We start from the raw sequence: 14,312 nt of genomic DNA, 5'->3' as shown, positions 1-14,312 counted from the left end.
TTGATTCATGCCTATTCCAAGTTCAGCCTTGTCCTCTGCGATACATAACCAACCACTTGGCATCCCAATTAGTTAAACACAGTGCATTTTTTAGAACTTTAAATGTGTCCACATTAAGTAAAAGCAAAATGTATATTAAGTTGTCTTGACCAATGGACTTAGGGTAATTTCCAGGAGTAAATGAATATCTTGACACCACCAATACATTTCAGGATAATTGCTAGAAATAAATGTCTCCCGTGTCAATCTGCTCTGCTTGTCACAGTTCTTTCTTTCCTTAAATGAATCACATCTAACACAGAACTGATAAGTAGTAATTGATTTAATCCTCTGAGTAATGTATATCTTCTGTATCACTAAATATAGTTTTGGTACAATATATGTACTGCACTTTTTATTGAGTAACGTGAAAATGAGTGCTGAGTTGGCAGCCTAATTATAAATAGCCCTAATGTTATCTGAGTTGCTCTCTTGCATTTACAAAAATGGTGATAAACTGGATTGTAATTGACTATTTCTTTTAATGCTGAGATTAATCTATCCCCTGCCCCAGCCCTCACTGAACATTTTTGCTTTTCCATTATCAGGCAGGTTTAGCCAGAAGAAGAGAGAGAAGAGACTGAGGTGAGCACTTTACCTTCTTGCACACAGATGGGTCTATCGCTTGGGATCCAGCCCAGGGTTCCATTAAGATGTTTCATACACAGTCTCTTTGTAGAGCCCTTCAGCTTGAATCCGTCTTGGCAGTGAAATCGGGTTACAGAGCTTTCAAAGAAAACCCCTCCGCTGGGAGTCCTGAAGCCATTCTCTGGGACTCCTGGGTCAGCACACACATGAAGGTCATCGAACCCTACATTGACAGGGAAGAAAAGGTCTTTGAATACATTCTTCTGATGCCAAGGGTCTTCCTCCGAATTTAGTATACCCTAAATATAAATGGCAGATACTACATTAATTCATACACCTTGGACCACTCCAACTACACCAACAACAGAGCCAAGAGTATAAATATTTCAGTGCCTGTCTCATTGGCTAGGAGAGGCCAAGGATACGGAAGTGTCTTCTGTGTGCATAATGCTCCATATGAACCCTCAAAGGTAAGGAATGGAAACTTCTGAGCTCTATGAAGACATAATACTCTTTTCTTTCAAAATCAATGGAAAAATCCTTATTGAACAGATACCAAGAACCAGCCTGCATCCCAAACTGGACACCATTAACATTTGGCAAAGGATGGGGGCTGGGGATTTAGCTCAGTTGGTACAGTGCTTGCCTCACATGCAAAAAGCCCTGGGTTCAATCCCTAGCAACATACACATACATACATACATACACAGAGAGAGAGAGAGAGAGAGAGAGAGAGAGAGAGAGAGAGGCGCCATGCAAAGATTTGGTAGAGGAGTCTCACCCCAGGCCAGGGCTCTTGGAGAATTTACAAGTGGAATGAGCAATGGGAACATGAGGTGAAGGGATAATTCTATAAACTGGATTGACTACTATGCTGATCCCCATTTTCTTTCTTTTAAAAAGCAAATCACCTGCAGCCCTGCCTGGCTTAAGCCAATAAGACATGCTACAGTCCTCAGCAAACAACCTGCTATCTGCAGGAGAAATGCAGACCCAAAAGGCTCCTCCTTGCCCATAAGAACACAAATTACCCTGAACAGGAGGATTTTTGTGACCCTTACATGGACCAGATTTCAGAACTCAGGGAGACAGGATAATTGGAAGTAAAGCCCCTTAGCCATAAAATCTGTAAGAACAAGTTCCAATTAGAACCAGTCAGCATGGGCCAAAGTGATCCAGAGTTATCTTGGATCTTTAGCATGTAATTATAATAGTAAAACCTCCCCTCTGTGGGAGTAAGACCATGTGCAACGGGGACTTGAAAGTCTGATGCAATCCTGCTATCAGTCAAAAGGCAGAGGTGGACCTGGTTGGGACTGTATGAAAACTTACAGCATCCCCCAGAAAAACTGGAGGGCATGAGAAGTGCACCATTCTTCTCTTCTGAGAGGACCCACTCTCTTCCTTGAGAGTGTTCCTCTTTTCTTTTTCCTATCCCTTCTAATAAACTCATGCCAGCTACTACACTTGACAAGTCTGACATCTTTCCAGTGAGATCACAAGAACTTTTAACTGAGACTGTGACTGCTTTGGCTCTATGGAAGGCCTTGCCTAGAAACACCTGGTTCTAGCAGCTGCTCCGATATAAGACTTATAAGGAATCTGATCCTATTTAATATCCTGTTCTTTCAAAAAATCCTCAGCTGAGGCTAAATTTTCCCCACTCCAACCTGTGTGTGCTGGTGTAAGACTCACCTGCTTTCCTCCCCACCTGGCATCATGACTCTAGATACCATGCAACACAGGAGATATGGAGATGACAGGATGTCCAGAAGTCACTGGATGAGGAATTGTGGAATGAGTGAATGGCCAAAAAAGAAGGCAGGAGAAAAGACAGCATCCATATCTGTCACTCACAAGTATTAAACATGAGCAGGTCTGATATCTTATCAAACTGAGGACAGGTTCACCAAGGAGACATCATCCAGCCTTCTCAGCAGCTGCTCCCACCATATCTGGATTGAGCACCCCAGTAGTGTAAGTTGTGTTCCAGCCCAACAGAGAGGTATTGGAAAGGCATTAAATAATGGCTTCATGTTTATATTTTGAGGGACTGTGCTTCCTAAATGATGAGTGCCAACGATTTCCTCCAGTCTCTGCAGAGATGGGCAAACTCATGGTGCATCCTTTTAAATGGTGGTACTGAGGTGGCCAAATCAGCAGCAATGATTTCACCACAGCCTAGAAAGCCAAAAAGCACATTTGTTCAGAGCCCTGAAATCTGAGTGGTCTGAATATTTCTGGCAGACTTTGGGAGAAAGTCATTCTCACTCATGCTATTAAGTCAGATACAACCAGTCTCTGCTTTGCAATGTGGAAGTGGGGTATATGTATCAGTCAATGGGGGGCCATGGAAGGGCTGTATCAGAGGATGGGGTAGACTTCTGGAAGATCTCCAGCCGAATCCTTAGGATGAGCAGATATGGTCCAGCCAGACAGAAGAAAGGGCACCATGGGTACAGGTCAGAAGATATGGTGTGGGGAAGTTACTAAGAACATTTCAGGAAAGAGATGGTTCTACAAGGCTGTAGGTGGGGCCCTGTAGATAATGGAAGGCAAAGAGTTGGAGGCTATGTGTTAGCTCAGAGTTTATACTTGATGCATGGGAGGGGGATACGGGGGACAAGTATGGAGTTTTGTACAGGAACATGATTAGATCAGACTTGCATTGTAGAACAATCTCTCTGGTACCCATGTGGAGAACTGATGGGTATAGACCAGGCAGGGGATGAGAAATCATCTGAATTGACTCCCAGGCCACAAGCTTCAACTCACAATCATGGGGCGATTTTGTTAAAAGACAGACGAGCTAAACCAGGCTCTCTTTGGGTGGAAGGGGGTCAACGGCCTGCAGTTTTACAGAGTTCTTCATATGACTCTTGGACAGCAAGGTCAGCACCTGTCTGAGGGTCAGTACCTACTGCCACCATCCAGGGGAGAACTTGTGAACCAGAGGAAAGAGAAGCAGTGGAATGGACAGGGCCTTGAAAGACATGAAGAACACAGTCACAAACCCTGGTGGTCAGTTGGATGGGGACTTGATCAGGGGAGGGAATTAGAAGAGAGACATTTAAGATAGTCTATAATCAGGATGGCAAGACAGGATGATGAGGGAACCTTGGGAGAAGGATAAGGAGGTCTAGGGAGAAGGATAAGAAGCTCAGGGGGCACAGGGAATCCAAGTTTGGGGGAACACCCAGATAGTGTCTGGCTATCAGCTGGAGAATGAGCCTAAAGGTCCTCAGTACCCTGAGCTGCATTTATGCACAGGTGGTAGTTGAAGGCCTAGGTGGGTACAGCATGAGACTAGCTCCTGGGACTAGCACAGCATGAGAGCAGGAGCAGCTGAGGACACATAATTAAGGGGCACCCATGGAAGACATGGAGAATCAAGGGCCATCCAGAAGGAAGACCCAACTGGGGTCTCAGAAATAAGAGAAAGCACTTCAGGAAGGAATGGGATGCTGAGTCAGATGTCACCCACTGGTCAGGTAAGCAAAGGTCAAGAGCATCCACTGGCTAAAGACAGAACACTGGAACCACTCTTCAGGCAGCTTAAAGAACAGGGAAGAACTGACCACAGAGTGGAAGCCTGTCTGCCAATATTCAAAGAGGTGAGTCCACAGTAAGTGTGCTCAGTGTGAATGGAAGAACAAAGAGAGGCGGGTACCCACAAAGTAGAGCCAAGGGATGGTTTCATTGTTGTTGTATTAAAATTTTAAGATGAAAGAGACTTGAACATGTCTCTACACAGCAGGGAGAGAAACAATGGAGAACAAAAGAGAGGTAGTGGTCAAGGATGAGTGAAGGGGAAGCCAATGGAGTAAACTGCCCACCCCCAAACATGAGAGGGGAGAGGACCTAATCCTGGAGGTGGACTTGTCTTACACCAAAATAGGAAGAGAAGTCATGTCAGAACCTCTACTGAGAGAAGGATGTTCCCCAAACCATGCATGGTATGGTTAAAACAGCACCTCTTCCAGAGAACCTTCTCTTCCCTTTCAAAGTCTAAACAGGAGGGCTCTTTTCCCATCAAGACACACTGCGCTCACCTCTCTCAGGGTATTCCTCATTCTGACTATGACCACTGGTCCACTTAGCTATCTCTCGCACTGGGCTGAGAACTCCTGCAGAGGGAGACGTTATTTTTCACCTCCTCAGCACCTAACGGTGTGTATAGTACATACTGGTCACTCTGCAGGTGCTGCTAATGCAGGATAGATGAACGAGTGGCTGCAGGGTGGACGGATAGATGATGGATAGATGGATGAATGGGAAGATGGGTGAAATGGATAGATGGCTTATGAACGGATCAATCAGGAGCTGCATGCCAATTACTTTGTTGGACCCCATCCAGCCCCACCCCACCAAGCAGTACCATTTATGGCCCAAGAGTCCAAAAAGCTTATATATTCCACCAACACAAGAGATATGAAATATTCTCCTACAGCAAAACACATTCCCTCTTAATACTCTTCCATTTTCCTTTCTTCTCCCAATCTGAGTGAGCTGTTTCCTTAATTTTCTATAATCTTCTCCCAATCACCTCAGCCCTCTTGCTCCCTTACTAATATGGGGTCCAGAGGTCGGTCTGTGCTAGGACTTTGGTTGAGACACCTGTACCCCCCACCCCACCCATAACACATACTTTTTTGCCATCCATCCCCTGCCAATAGTCAGCCCTGCTGACTGCCACATTCTCCCAGATAGCCACACCCTCTGTCCTTGGCCACAGAGCTGCCCTGTCTCAGAGGACAAATAATTCAAAGAGAACTGAAGACCCATCAGAAAAATGACTGAATCCATCAGGGAAACGACTCCTGTGGTAATAAATAAATGATGAGTGCTTCATGAAAATTATAATGTGAGAGCAACAGAATCTCCTTGTGAAACCAATTATTATTTCTTCCTATTAAAGAACATTCCCATCTACATCATCTTTTGTTTAACTGTGGCCAACTTCTGAGCATGTTTCTGTGTCTGGCCCGGTGTTAATGATCAATGCTGCTGGCCACCAGATCCATTTGTTGTCACAGAAGAGAGGAACAAGAAGTAGTGGAAAGAGAGCAACCAGAAGACTGGATAGTACAAGAAGAGAATATTCTTCATTTTGGACAACTAATCCCATTGAGCAAGATAGTAATTTTCTGGGGCCTTCCAGAGATCAGATTACACTTTTCAAATTATTCCCCAGTAGATCAATTTCCAGCCTGGGTCATTTCTCTGTAGAGTGGTATTGTTAGTGTCCTTCTATAATGATGATAATCAGCTCCATCTGACAGTGTATCCATTAAGAAGTAGGCTGGTGTAGGTGTTAGAGAAGAGGAGTGGAGAACAGTTTGTATTGCAGGCCCACTCAAATAATCTTTACCTAAGAACCTCTATTCTTGAAGTCTCAGTCTATTTCCTGTCCATTCTTCAAATTCTGCTTATGTTTGGGAACTAAGTAGCCACAGCCTGGAGAAGAGAAAAGTACATGCAGAATGATTTCCAACATGTTTGTGCTGGGGAGGAGTGAGAGGAAAAGGGAGCATTCCATATTGATCAGTCTTCAATGGTGGCATACCCTGGCACTGCCTACAACATCCAACTCAGAGGGCACATGTGCATATATATAAGAGGTTATCTTCATGATGGCTAAATTTTATGCATCTCCTTGACTGGGCCATAGGTGCCCAGATATTTGGTACAATATCATTCTGGGCATGTCTCTGAGGGTGCTTCTGGCTGAGATCAGCATTAGACTCTGTAGCAGTTTGCTCCACCTAACACGGGCCCTCACTTAATGGGTGGGGACCTGAATAGAACAAAGCACTAAGCAGGTAAAAAAAAATCCCTTTTCTACATATGACTGTCTTCAAGCTGGGATAGAGGTCTTCTCCTGTTTTTAGACTTGGACTCAGATCAGAACTTATGTTATTGACTCCTCTGGGTCTCAGATCTTTGAACTTGGACTTGAACTATACCAGGAGACATAGGTAGGTAGATATAGATAATAATCTTCTCATTAATTCTTTTTTTTTTTTTTTTTTTTTGAGAATCCAAATGTACACAGTTTTCCTAAAGGTATTTAGGCACTTAAAACATGTGACTGGTACAAATGCTATCTTTCCCCATCTCTGGAGGATGCTATTTCTCTTAGGTTCCTTGAATTTGGGTAAGCAGTTCACCAGGTGAGGGCAATGCCTGGGCCCTGGGGTCTGGACAGCCCAGGTGCAGCATCACAGCCTAAAGTCCCTCTGGTACTAATATAAGAGGTGGCTTGCTCAGCCAGCATCTCCCTCTTGGGTGCTGACATGATCATTGTTGTCACTGGTTTTCTTGGCCAGCATTATGACCCTAGGTCCAAGGCAAGGACAGAATTGCAATTTGGACTCTGGTCCTCAATGGAGGCCAAATTTCTTTTTCTTTTCTCCTAATGAAAATCTGTATGAGGAACTGGGATTTCAGCTGTCCCCTTCTTCCTATACAAAGACATGCATCAGACCCTAAGTCTGATTATGAGGTCTTGACACTTCTCGTTTGGTTACTTTTGAGTTACTGAAACCTACCAGACAGTTTTACTGTGAGCAATGTAAGAAGTCTTTGAAAAGAATCATAAAAATGAAAGAGGTGTGAAAAGCAATCTTTTGGGCTATTATAACTGAAAAGTCATATTCTAGAAAGGAAGAGTGTATCAAATGTAGCCAAATCAATTTAGAACTAGGGCTGGGTTTCCATTTCTCTGTAAACTGCTATATGAGTCTTTGGGGGAAGAAATAGGATATAGACACAAAAATTGATTTTGTATGCATTTTCTTAGTGAGAGGGCTAGTGAAAAAGGGCCATCCCTGCAGAAGCTTAAACAGATATATTTGCAAATATTAAACAGAATTGAGAGCAATCACCAAGGCTTGCTCTCACCCCAAAGCACTTACTGCAGACTCACACAGTTGGCATTAAAATCACCTTCAAGTCCACCTGGTCTGACCCCTTTGACTGGAGAGGTTGAGAAGCTGGTCCAGTCACCCCAATAGCTAATTGCAGAGCTGAGAATAAAAACTGGGTCTTTGACTCTCAGTTCCCCTGCTCTTACCATTAGCAACATTGTCTCTACTTAGCCTTCTATTCTCATATTTCAGTTTGTGATGACTCAGTTGTTCACGATACTATCAACTCTTTGAGGGAAAGAACATTATTAAAAAATATTTTTGTGTCCCTGAATCTATCAAAGCAGGGCTGAGCAAAGAGCAATGCTGAAATGTTTAATGATTAAATATTAAAAAAACCACAAGGTGTCAAAGTTGACACTCACCAGCATTTATCTCAGTGTGATGAAGCCAGGGAACATGACTTGTCATCCAACACATCCAAGAATCCAAGTAACTGGTTATCAAACATCTAGAGACCACAAAGTGGTTCTACCGTACATTCCTGGTAATGAAAATGTCCTTGGGGAAAACAAAACCTAATCCCAGATCCTAACCCCTGTTGCATGAAACAGTCCTAGAAAATAGGGTTCATAATCCCACCATAGTCAATAAAGAGAAAGAGGTGGTAGGTTTGAGGAAGTCTTCAATCACTGAAAAGCTTCCCTGCATTGATTTAAAATTCTAATTCCAGCTTCACATGGCTAAAGTCTGCCTTTTCCTCATCACCAGCAATAAAGATGAAGTTTCTTATAGACCATCCAACTAATAAACCATCTTTGTGCTTCAAAAAACTTTAGGTATATTAGGGACCCTGTGTCCCATTAGAGAAAAATGTCCAAAAAAAAAAAAAACCTTTTCTGCTTAACGAGCTGCTGAAAATTTAGTATTTGGGCTTAAAATTTTAGTAATTGAGTAAAGAGATGGAGAGAACAACCAAAATGAATCAGCATAATTTCCCAGGGATCTGTGGATGAATGGGTCTCTTAACCATTCCCTTACTGCCAACACATACCTTGTCCTGTACCACCTTCAGTTTCTCTTCTATCTCAAAAGTCCCTAACTCTTAGAACTACCTGAATTTATTTTTCTAAGTGAACACATGTGTTGACATCCTGTCTTGATCAGGGTAAGAAAAATATACAGAAACAATTTGAGCTACTGTTGTACCTATAACAAGAGATCAGCAATGAAAAGAAGAAGAAGAAAGAAGAAACATTAAAGAAATCATATTAAGTTAAACCTATTAAGCACCTAAGCCAAATCCAATGTCAATATTTTAAAATATGAGGCTCCTGGATATTGGTGATTAGATAACACAAAACTACCTGGCATGCCAAAGCTACCAGCCACCTTGCAGCCAACCATACATTTGGGCTGGCCCATGCCTTGCCCACCAGGTTCCTGACATGGCTTTAAGGTGTGGGTCTGCACTGACAGCAGCAGGAGCACTCCTGCTGTGTCATATTCTAGAAAGCTCTGCATGTTCTGGAGGTCTGTCCTGAGCCAAGCTCAGGCTCAGGCATTCAGAGGATCCTCTTCCCTAATGGTAGTTTAGGAGCTACCAAACAGCTCCCAGAAAATACCAGAAGGCCTGATGCTAAACTGGGTTGCCCCGGAATGCCTTGGCCCTTGTAGAGATGGAGCTGGAAGAAAGCCCAGGCAAACCAGCTCGCCTATGAAGGAGAGGCCAGTGTGGACCCGAGGAGACCTTGCAAGAATAAGAGGAGGTCCCAGGACCAGCATGCAGTAGAAACAGCAGGAGACACAACACACTATTAAAAACACAACTGAAATCTGAGGAAAATGTGATTTGCTTGATAAAATTTCATTATAGTGCATATTTCCATAATAATATCCTTATTAATTGTTTCTCCACTGACCGTCTGTGTTCCAGCCTAAACAATCTTTGTGTTTGGCAAAATTTCAGCTTTGTTTTTTAAAAAGAGAAGGGGAGATAGACATTTAAACAAATAGATGAGGAAAGAAAAATGATAATCTGTTTATGTATTTACTTTGTCCACAATGTTGGGCATTGTGGGGAAAGGATCTGTCAGGCATTCATTCAGCAATGGGAAGCAGGATGTCCCCAACAGCTTACATCCAGGACGTTGTGTAGCTTTTGATCTGCAAGTTGTGATGCTATAGTAGGTCTTAAAAAATCAGTTTTTAGGGTCACAACCAGCACTGTTTAGAAATTAAGAGAAATAGAAAGGAAACGTCAGAGTGACTCCTACTCTGGGTGAGCACTGTATGGTGCAATTTTCAGTTTTATTTGTGCACAGACGCTTGTCGGCAATGTAAACTCTGTTTCTTTCAGTGGATCACAAAGTGTTTGAAAAACACTGCTTTTCATATGCTCCACTTTGTCGTGATATTTGAAAACATATTTACTTGAAATAATGTGCCTGGTGCTTAAGGGCACAGGTTCTGAAGCGAGACTGTGTTTTGAATCCCATCTCTGCTATTTCCTAGCTGTACAACCCTGGGCAAGTTACTTACCTTTTCCGAAAGTCTCAGGTTTCTTTACCTATGTAATGGGCATTTTAAGAACAATGCCTACCTCCATGGCTACTGTGAAATTCACACGAGATGGAAATACGTGTGGGGCAGTAAGTGGCAGATGGCAAGTGCACAATCAATGTCTGCAAGCTATCATGTTATTAACATTCAACTTATTCCCCAAACAGCAAGAACAGAGGCAGTCGTGTTAATTTCCTAGAGCCACCTTAATCTCTGAAAAGTGTTCACGCCTATCCTTTTTCCTAACTTGCCCTCGAATCAAATGTCTTTGATAATGACTGTTGAACTTAGACACACACAAATACTTCTAAAGGGAGTCCATCTCTTGGCCAACGATGAAGCCAAGAAACAGGAAATGGTAACACTCAAACCTCCAGAAAAAGAACTCACTCTGATTTCTCCAAGAGCCTAGCATGAAGGGGAAATCTAAGGGCTAGCGGTCTTCAGCACACACACACAGCTCCGGGCTTTGTTCTAAGAGACAACAGCCACATCTGTCAGTGGTCTCTCTTGGGGTGAGCAATCAAGCTCCAAAGTACTCCCTAGGTCAGCCCAGGCGTGTGTATGTGTGTGTGTGTGTGTGTGTGTGTGTGTGTGTGTGTGTGCAGGTATCAGCAAATCAAACCAAACTAAAACAAAACAACAGAAACACCAAGGATTCTAAGACTTATGAACAAAGATCTCAGAACAAAAGGAGAAGTTTAAAATATATGTTCCAGTAAGAGACAATTCACATGCACAAAATCAACAACACAGAAACTCAAAGGAAACTCAAATTGCAACAAAGGAAACCAAAGTTTCCTTAATTAATTTTCTTGTTTGTGAACTTAGTGCTACTTCATTCCATAATTCAGTGTATTATCAGTTACATATTTAAGAGCTATCTGGAGAGGGAATGAAGGGAAGCTGATCACTGTTGCTATTTATTAGGCTAAACAGACTTCTCACTGCAAAAGCAGTATCCCTTGGGAAATACAGCAAAGGAACACGAGGAAGCAAGACTGGGCTAGTTACTATAGCAATATTTCTGCCACACTAATAGCATGATATGCTATTTATTATAGCAGATTTATACTAATGAGACACCACTTAAACCTACTCTTCTGAAAAAAAACAACAATGAGTTTAAGGGATGTAGAATTCATCTACATGGGTTGAAAGCTTTGTATGTGGATTCCATTTCCCAGAAACTACAGGAACACTGCACGCATGGTTATAAACATAATATCAACTCTGAATGTTTGGATGCTAATCAAGTTAGGTAACTTTTCCCTAGAAATAGTGAGAATGTTTTAATGTTTCACAAAATATCCACAGATGAATATAACATTCACTATGTCTGAGTAAGTGTAAACGTTGCAAAAATAAGTCTTAATGGCATAATTTAGACTTGATTAAAATGGATAAAGACCACAGATGTGGAAGTCATAGCAGTCCCCATTTGATGCCAGAACTGATATTTTCCCCCTCTTGATTTAATTCACTTTGATTACCCAATTATTCCTAAATCCTTTCACTCAGTTTCAGCTCCAATAAAACTGATAACAATGCTAACTCGTAATGTGATTTTATTCCAGTCTCATGATACTGCTCCATAAAAACATGCCCAGCAACATAACAAAATTATTCCAGACTGTGGTATTATAACACAGAAAAACAGAATCAACCTTTATCTTTTTGAAACAAAGCAAGCACACGGAACCAATCATGCAAAAAAAAAAAAAAAAAAAAAAAAATCTGAGGATTCCTCTCGTCTTTAGGAAGATGGTAGAAGGGAAATTTTGCAATTGATGAAAATTTTTTTAAGATTATCAATTGTGAAAAAATTTGAATGAGGCTGGATACATTTTTAAAAAACTGATTGATGTGGTTAAAGGTGTGGCTCTTTTCTAAAACAAACTCTTAGCAAGTATAATTCAGATTGCCTGTCCAGCTAGCTCTGTGACTCTCGACAAGTAACTTGGTCTTCCTGGGTTTTAATATCTTATCACTCAATGAGGCAAGTGGGTACTTTCTCAGGTCCTTTCTACTTCTATATTCCACAATTTCTAATCTCTTCTTGATAAAATTGGTTACAACTTTCAGAGCACAAGCAAACTGAAGCAGCCCAGAAGATAGTTCACAAGTACTTTAAAAAAAAAAAAAAAAAAAACTTTCTAGAATGTAATCTAAAAATGCCTATGGCAAATTTTTATCTTTTAAGATAATCAAATTTACTTTCTTTTCTGTGTGCAACAGCTTTAGAGCAATACTAAAATATGTTTCCCACATGTACACCACTTCACAGTTTACAAAGCATTGTACATACTCTGTCTCATTTCATCCCCATGAGATCAATATAACAGTTTGATGGGATTAGTTCTCACAGTCACTTTATGAAAATCCAACTGTTAACTGTAACAACTTTCAAACGACCTTTTATAGCCATACCATGTATTCTCTCCCCTCTACAGTCCAGGTCATAGGTGAGGATTTTAATCTCTCTCTACATTCTCAAGTGCCCCTAGGACATTTTTTTTTTGTGGGGGGGCAGTCTGCCACTGTGACAAAGTAACTGAGATAATCAACTTATAGGTAGGAAAGGTTTATTTTGGCTTGTAGTTTTGGAGGTTTCAGACCATGGTTGGCTAACCCATCAGTTTGGGTCTCTGGTGAAGGAGGACATCATGGCAGGTAGTACAGTGGAGCAAACTTGCTCACCTTTTGGCAGCAAGGAAGCAAAAGAAAGAGAGGAGGGGCCAAAGTCCCCGTTTCTCCTTCATGGGCATGACCTAACTTCTCCCACTAGGCCCCACCTCTTAAAGGCTCCACTACCTCCCAATAGTGCCACAGACTGGAAACCAAGCCATTAACACCTGGTTTGGGGGTCATGCCATATCCAAACTATAGCAAATTGTGAAGTAAAAGATGGAAGAGAAATTTCTGCTGACTTAGGACAGTAGGTGCAAGACAACTGTCCTTTCTCACCACCAGGTTACATACTAATGGGTAAACCTATATACTTGCTTAGGCAAGTAATAAAGAGATGAGGGCTGTGTTTGTTTGATTGTTTTTTAATCTTGTTTGTTTTTAAGAAAGCTCAAAGAAATTTCTTGCTTCTTCCACCTATATAAATTTACCATAAAATAACTTGCCCAGACGTTCCAGTGCCCACTGTCTCCCTATGATTCAACTGTCTTAGGTTGAAGCAACAAATATTAAGATGCTACCAGCAGATCTTTGATCTAAATATGTCAGGATAATTTATTTAAATAATAATTTGTTAAAAACCAAGTTTTATCACCTATCTCCCTTGTAGGGCTATTTAAGTTAAATGGGATCTTTATAAGAATATTATGAAAATTAAGAAATAATGTGTAAGAACACAATAAACAAACTTTGTCCAGAAATTACAGAATTTATTTTATTAGAAAGAATCTTCAAACTAATCTAAGTAATTTTCCCTATTTCATAAATAAGAAAACTGATACCAAAAAAGTGTAAATGACTATGTAAGTTCACACAGCTCTGACTGACTCAGAGAAGAGGGATTAGAACACGGGGCCAAGTCCCTAACCCAGGCCCATGGTCTCTAATGCAAATCCATTCCCACCCCAAGGGCAGCAGGACACACTTCAGCAATACTTGGCCCCTGCTGCAATAGGCATCTTGACCTAATGGCACTTATTCCTTGGACCACTGACAAGATTGATCTCCAGGAAAAGGTACAGGTATCATGAAATATAAAGGATAGCATCTAAATAGGATGAAATATAAAGAATTTCCTTCTGAGGATGACAGCATGAATTTGCTGAAACACATTTGCAAAAATGCCAACAGATTCTATCAAAAAATTGAGGGAACATCATTCTTTGGATCCACAGAGTTGTTTTTCTTCCTCTTTCAACAAACCACCTCAAAGTGTTACAGGGTAAGACATTGAAAACAAACAATACAAACTTGTTGCAACCCAACAACAAGGGTGCAAGGTAAAAATCAAAATAAAGAAATAGCAGAGCATACACACAGTCCCCAACCATCTTGAAGATCTCTGCCACCCTAACCAGCAGATCAACCTCCTGTTTTGGATGGAATCAAAGTATTCTTTTCATACCCCACACTGTGCTGTCAGCCTATTTCATGTTGATTACCTTTGTTAGTAGAAGAAAACCCAGTCTGGGGGAAGCAGTGGGGAGCCTATGCAGGGGTTTTGAAATGGACAGTGGAACCTGTGCAGGTTCTGCACACGGGCCAGTGGGCTGGGCTTGGAGTGCC

General features: G+C 41.6%; 1 protein-coding gene across 1 annotated transcript in view; it reads right to left on the bottom strand.

Moving 5' to 3' along the window:
• Positions 1 to 14,312, bottom strand: part of Susd4 (sushi domain containing 4) — a 130,519-nt gene that overhangs the window by 59,693 nt on the left and 56,514 nt on the right. Inside the window, exon 3 of the mRNA XM_027934853.2 lies at positions 638 to 850. Coding sequence (XP_027790654.1) covers positions 638 to 850 — 213 coding nt within the window. The remainder of the gene's footprint in view (positions 1 to 637; positions 851 to 14,312) is intronic.

Source organism: Marmota flaviventris, chromosome 12, assembly GCF_047511675.1.
Source record: "Marmota flaviventris isolate mMarFla1 chromosome 12, mMarFla1.hap1, whole genome shotgun sequence".
Taxonomy (NCBI): Eukaryota; Metazoa; Chordata; class Mammalia; order Rodentia; family Sciuridae; genus Marmota; species Marmota flaviventris.
Note: the sequence above shows the minus strand (reverse complement) of the source record. Positions and strands in the feature narration are given on the sequence as shown.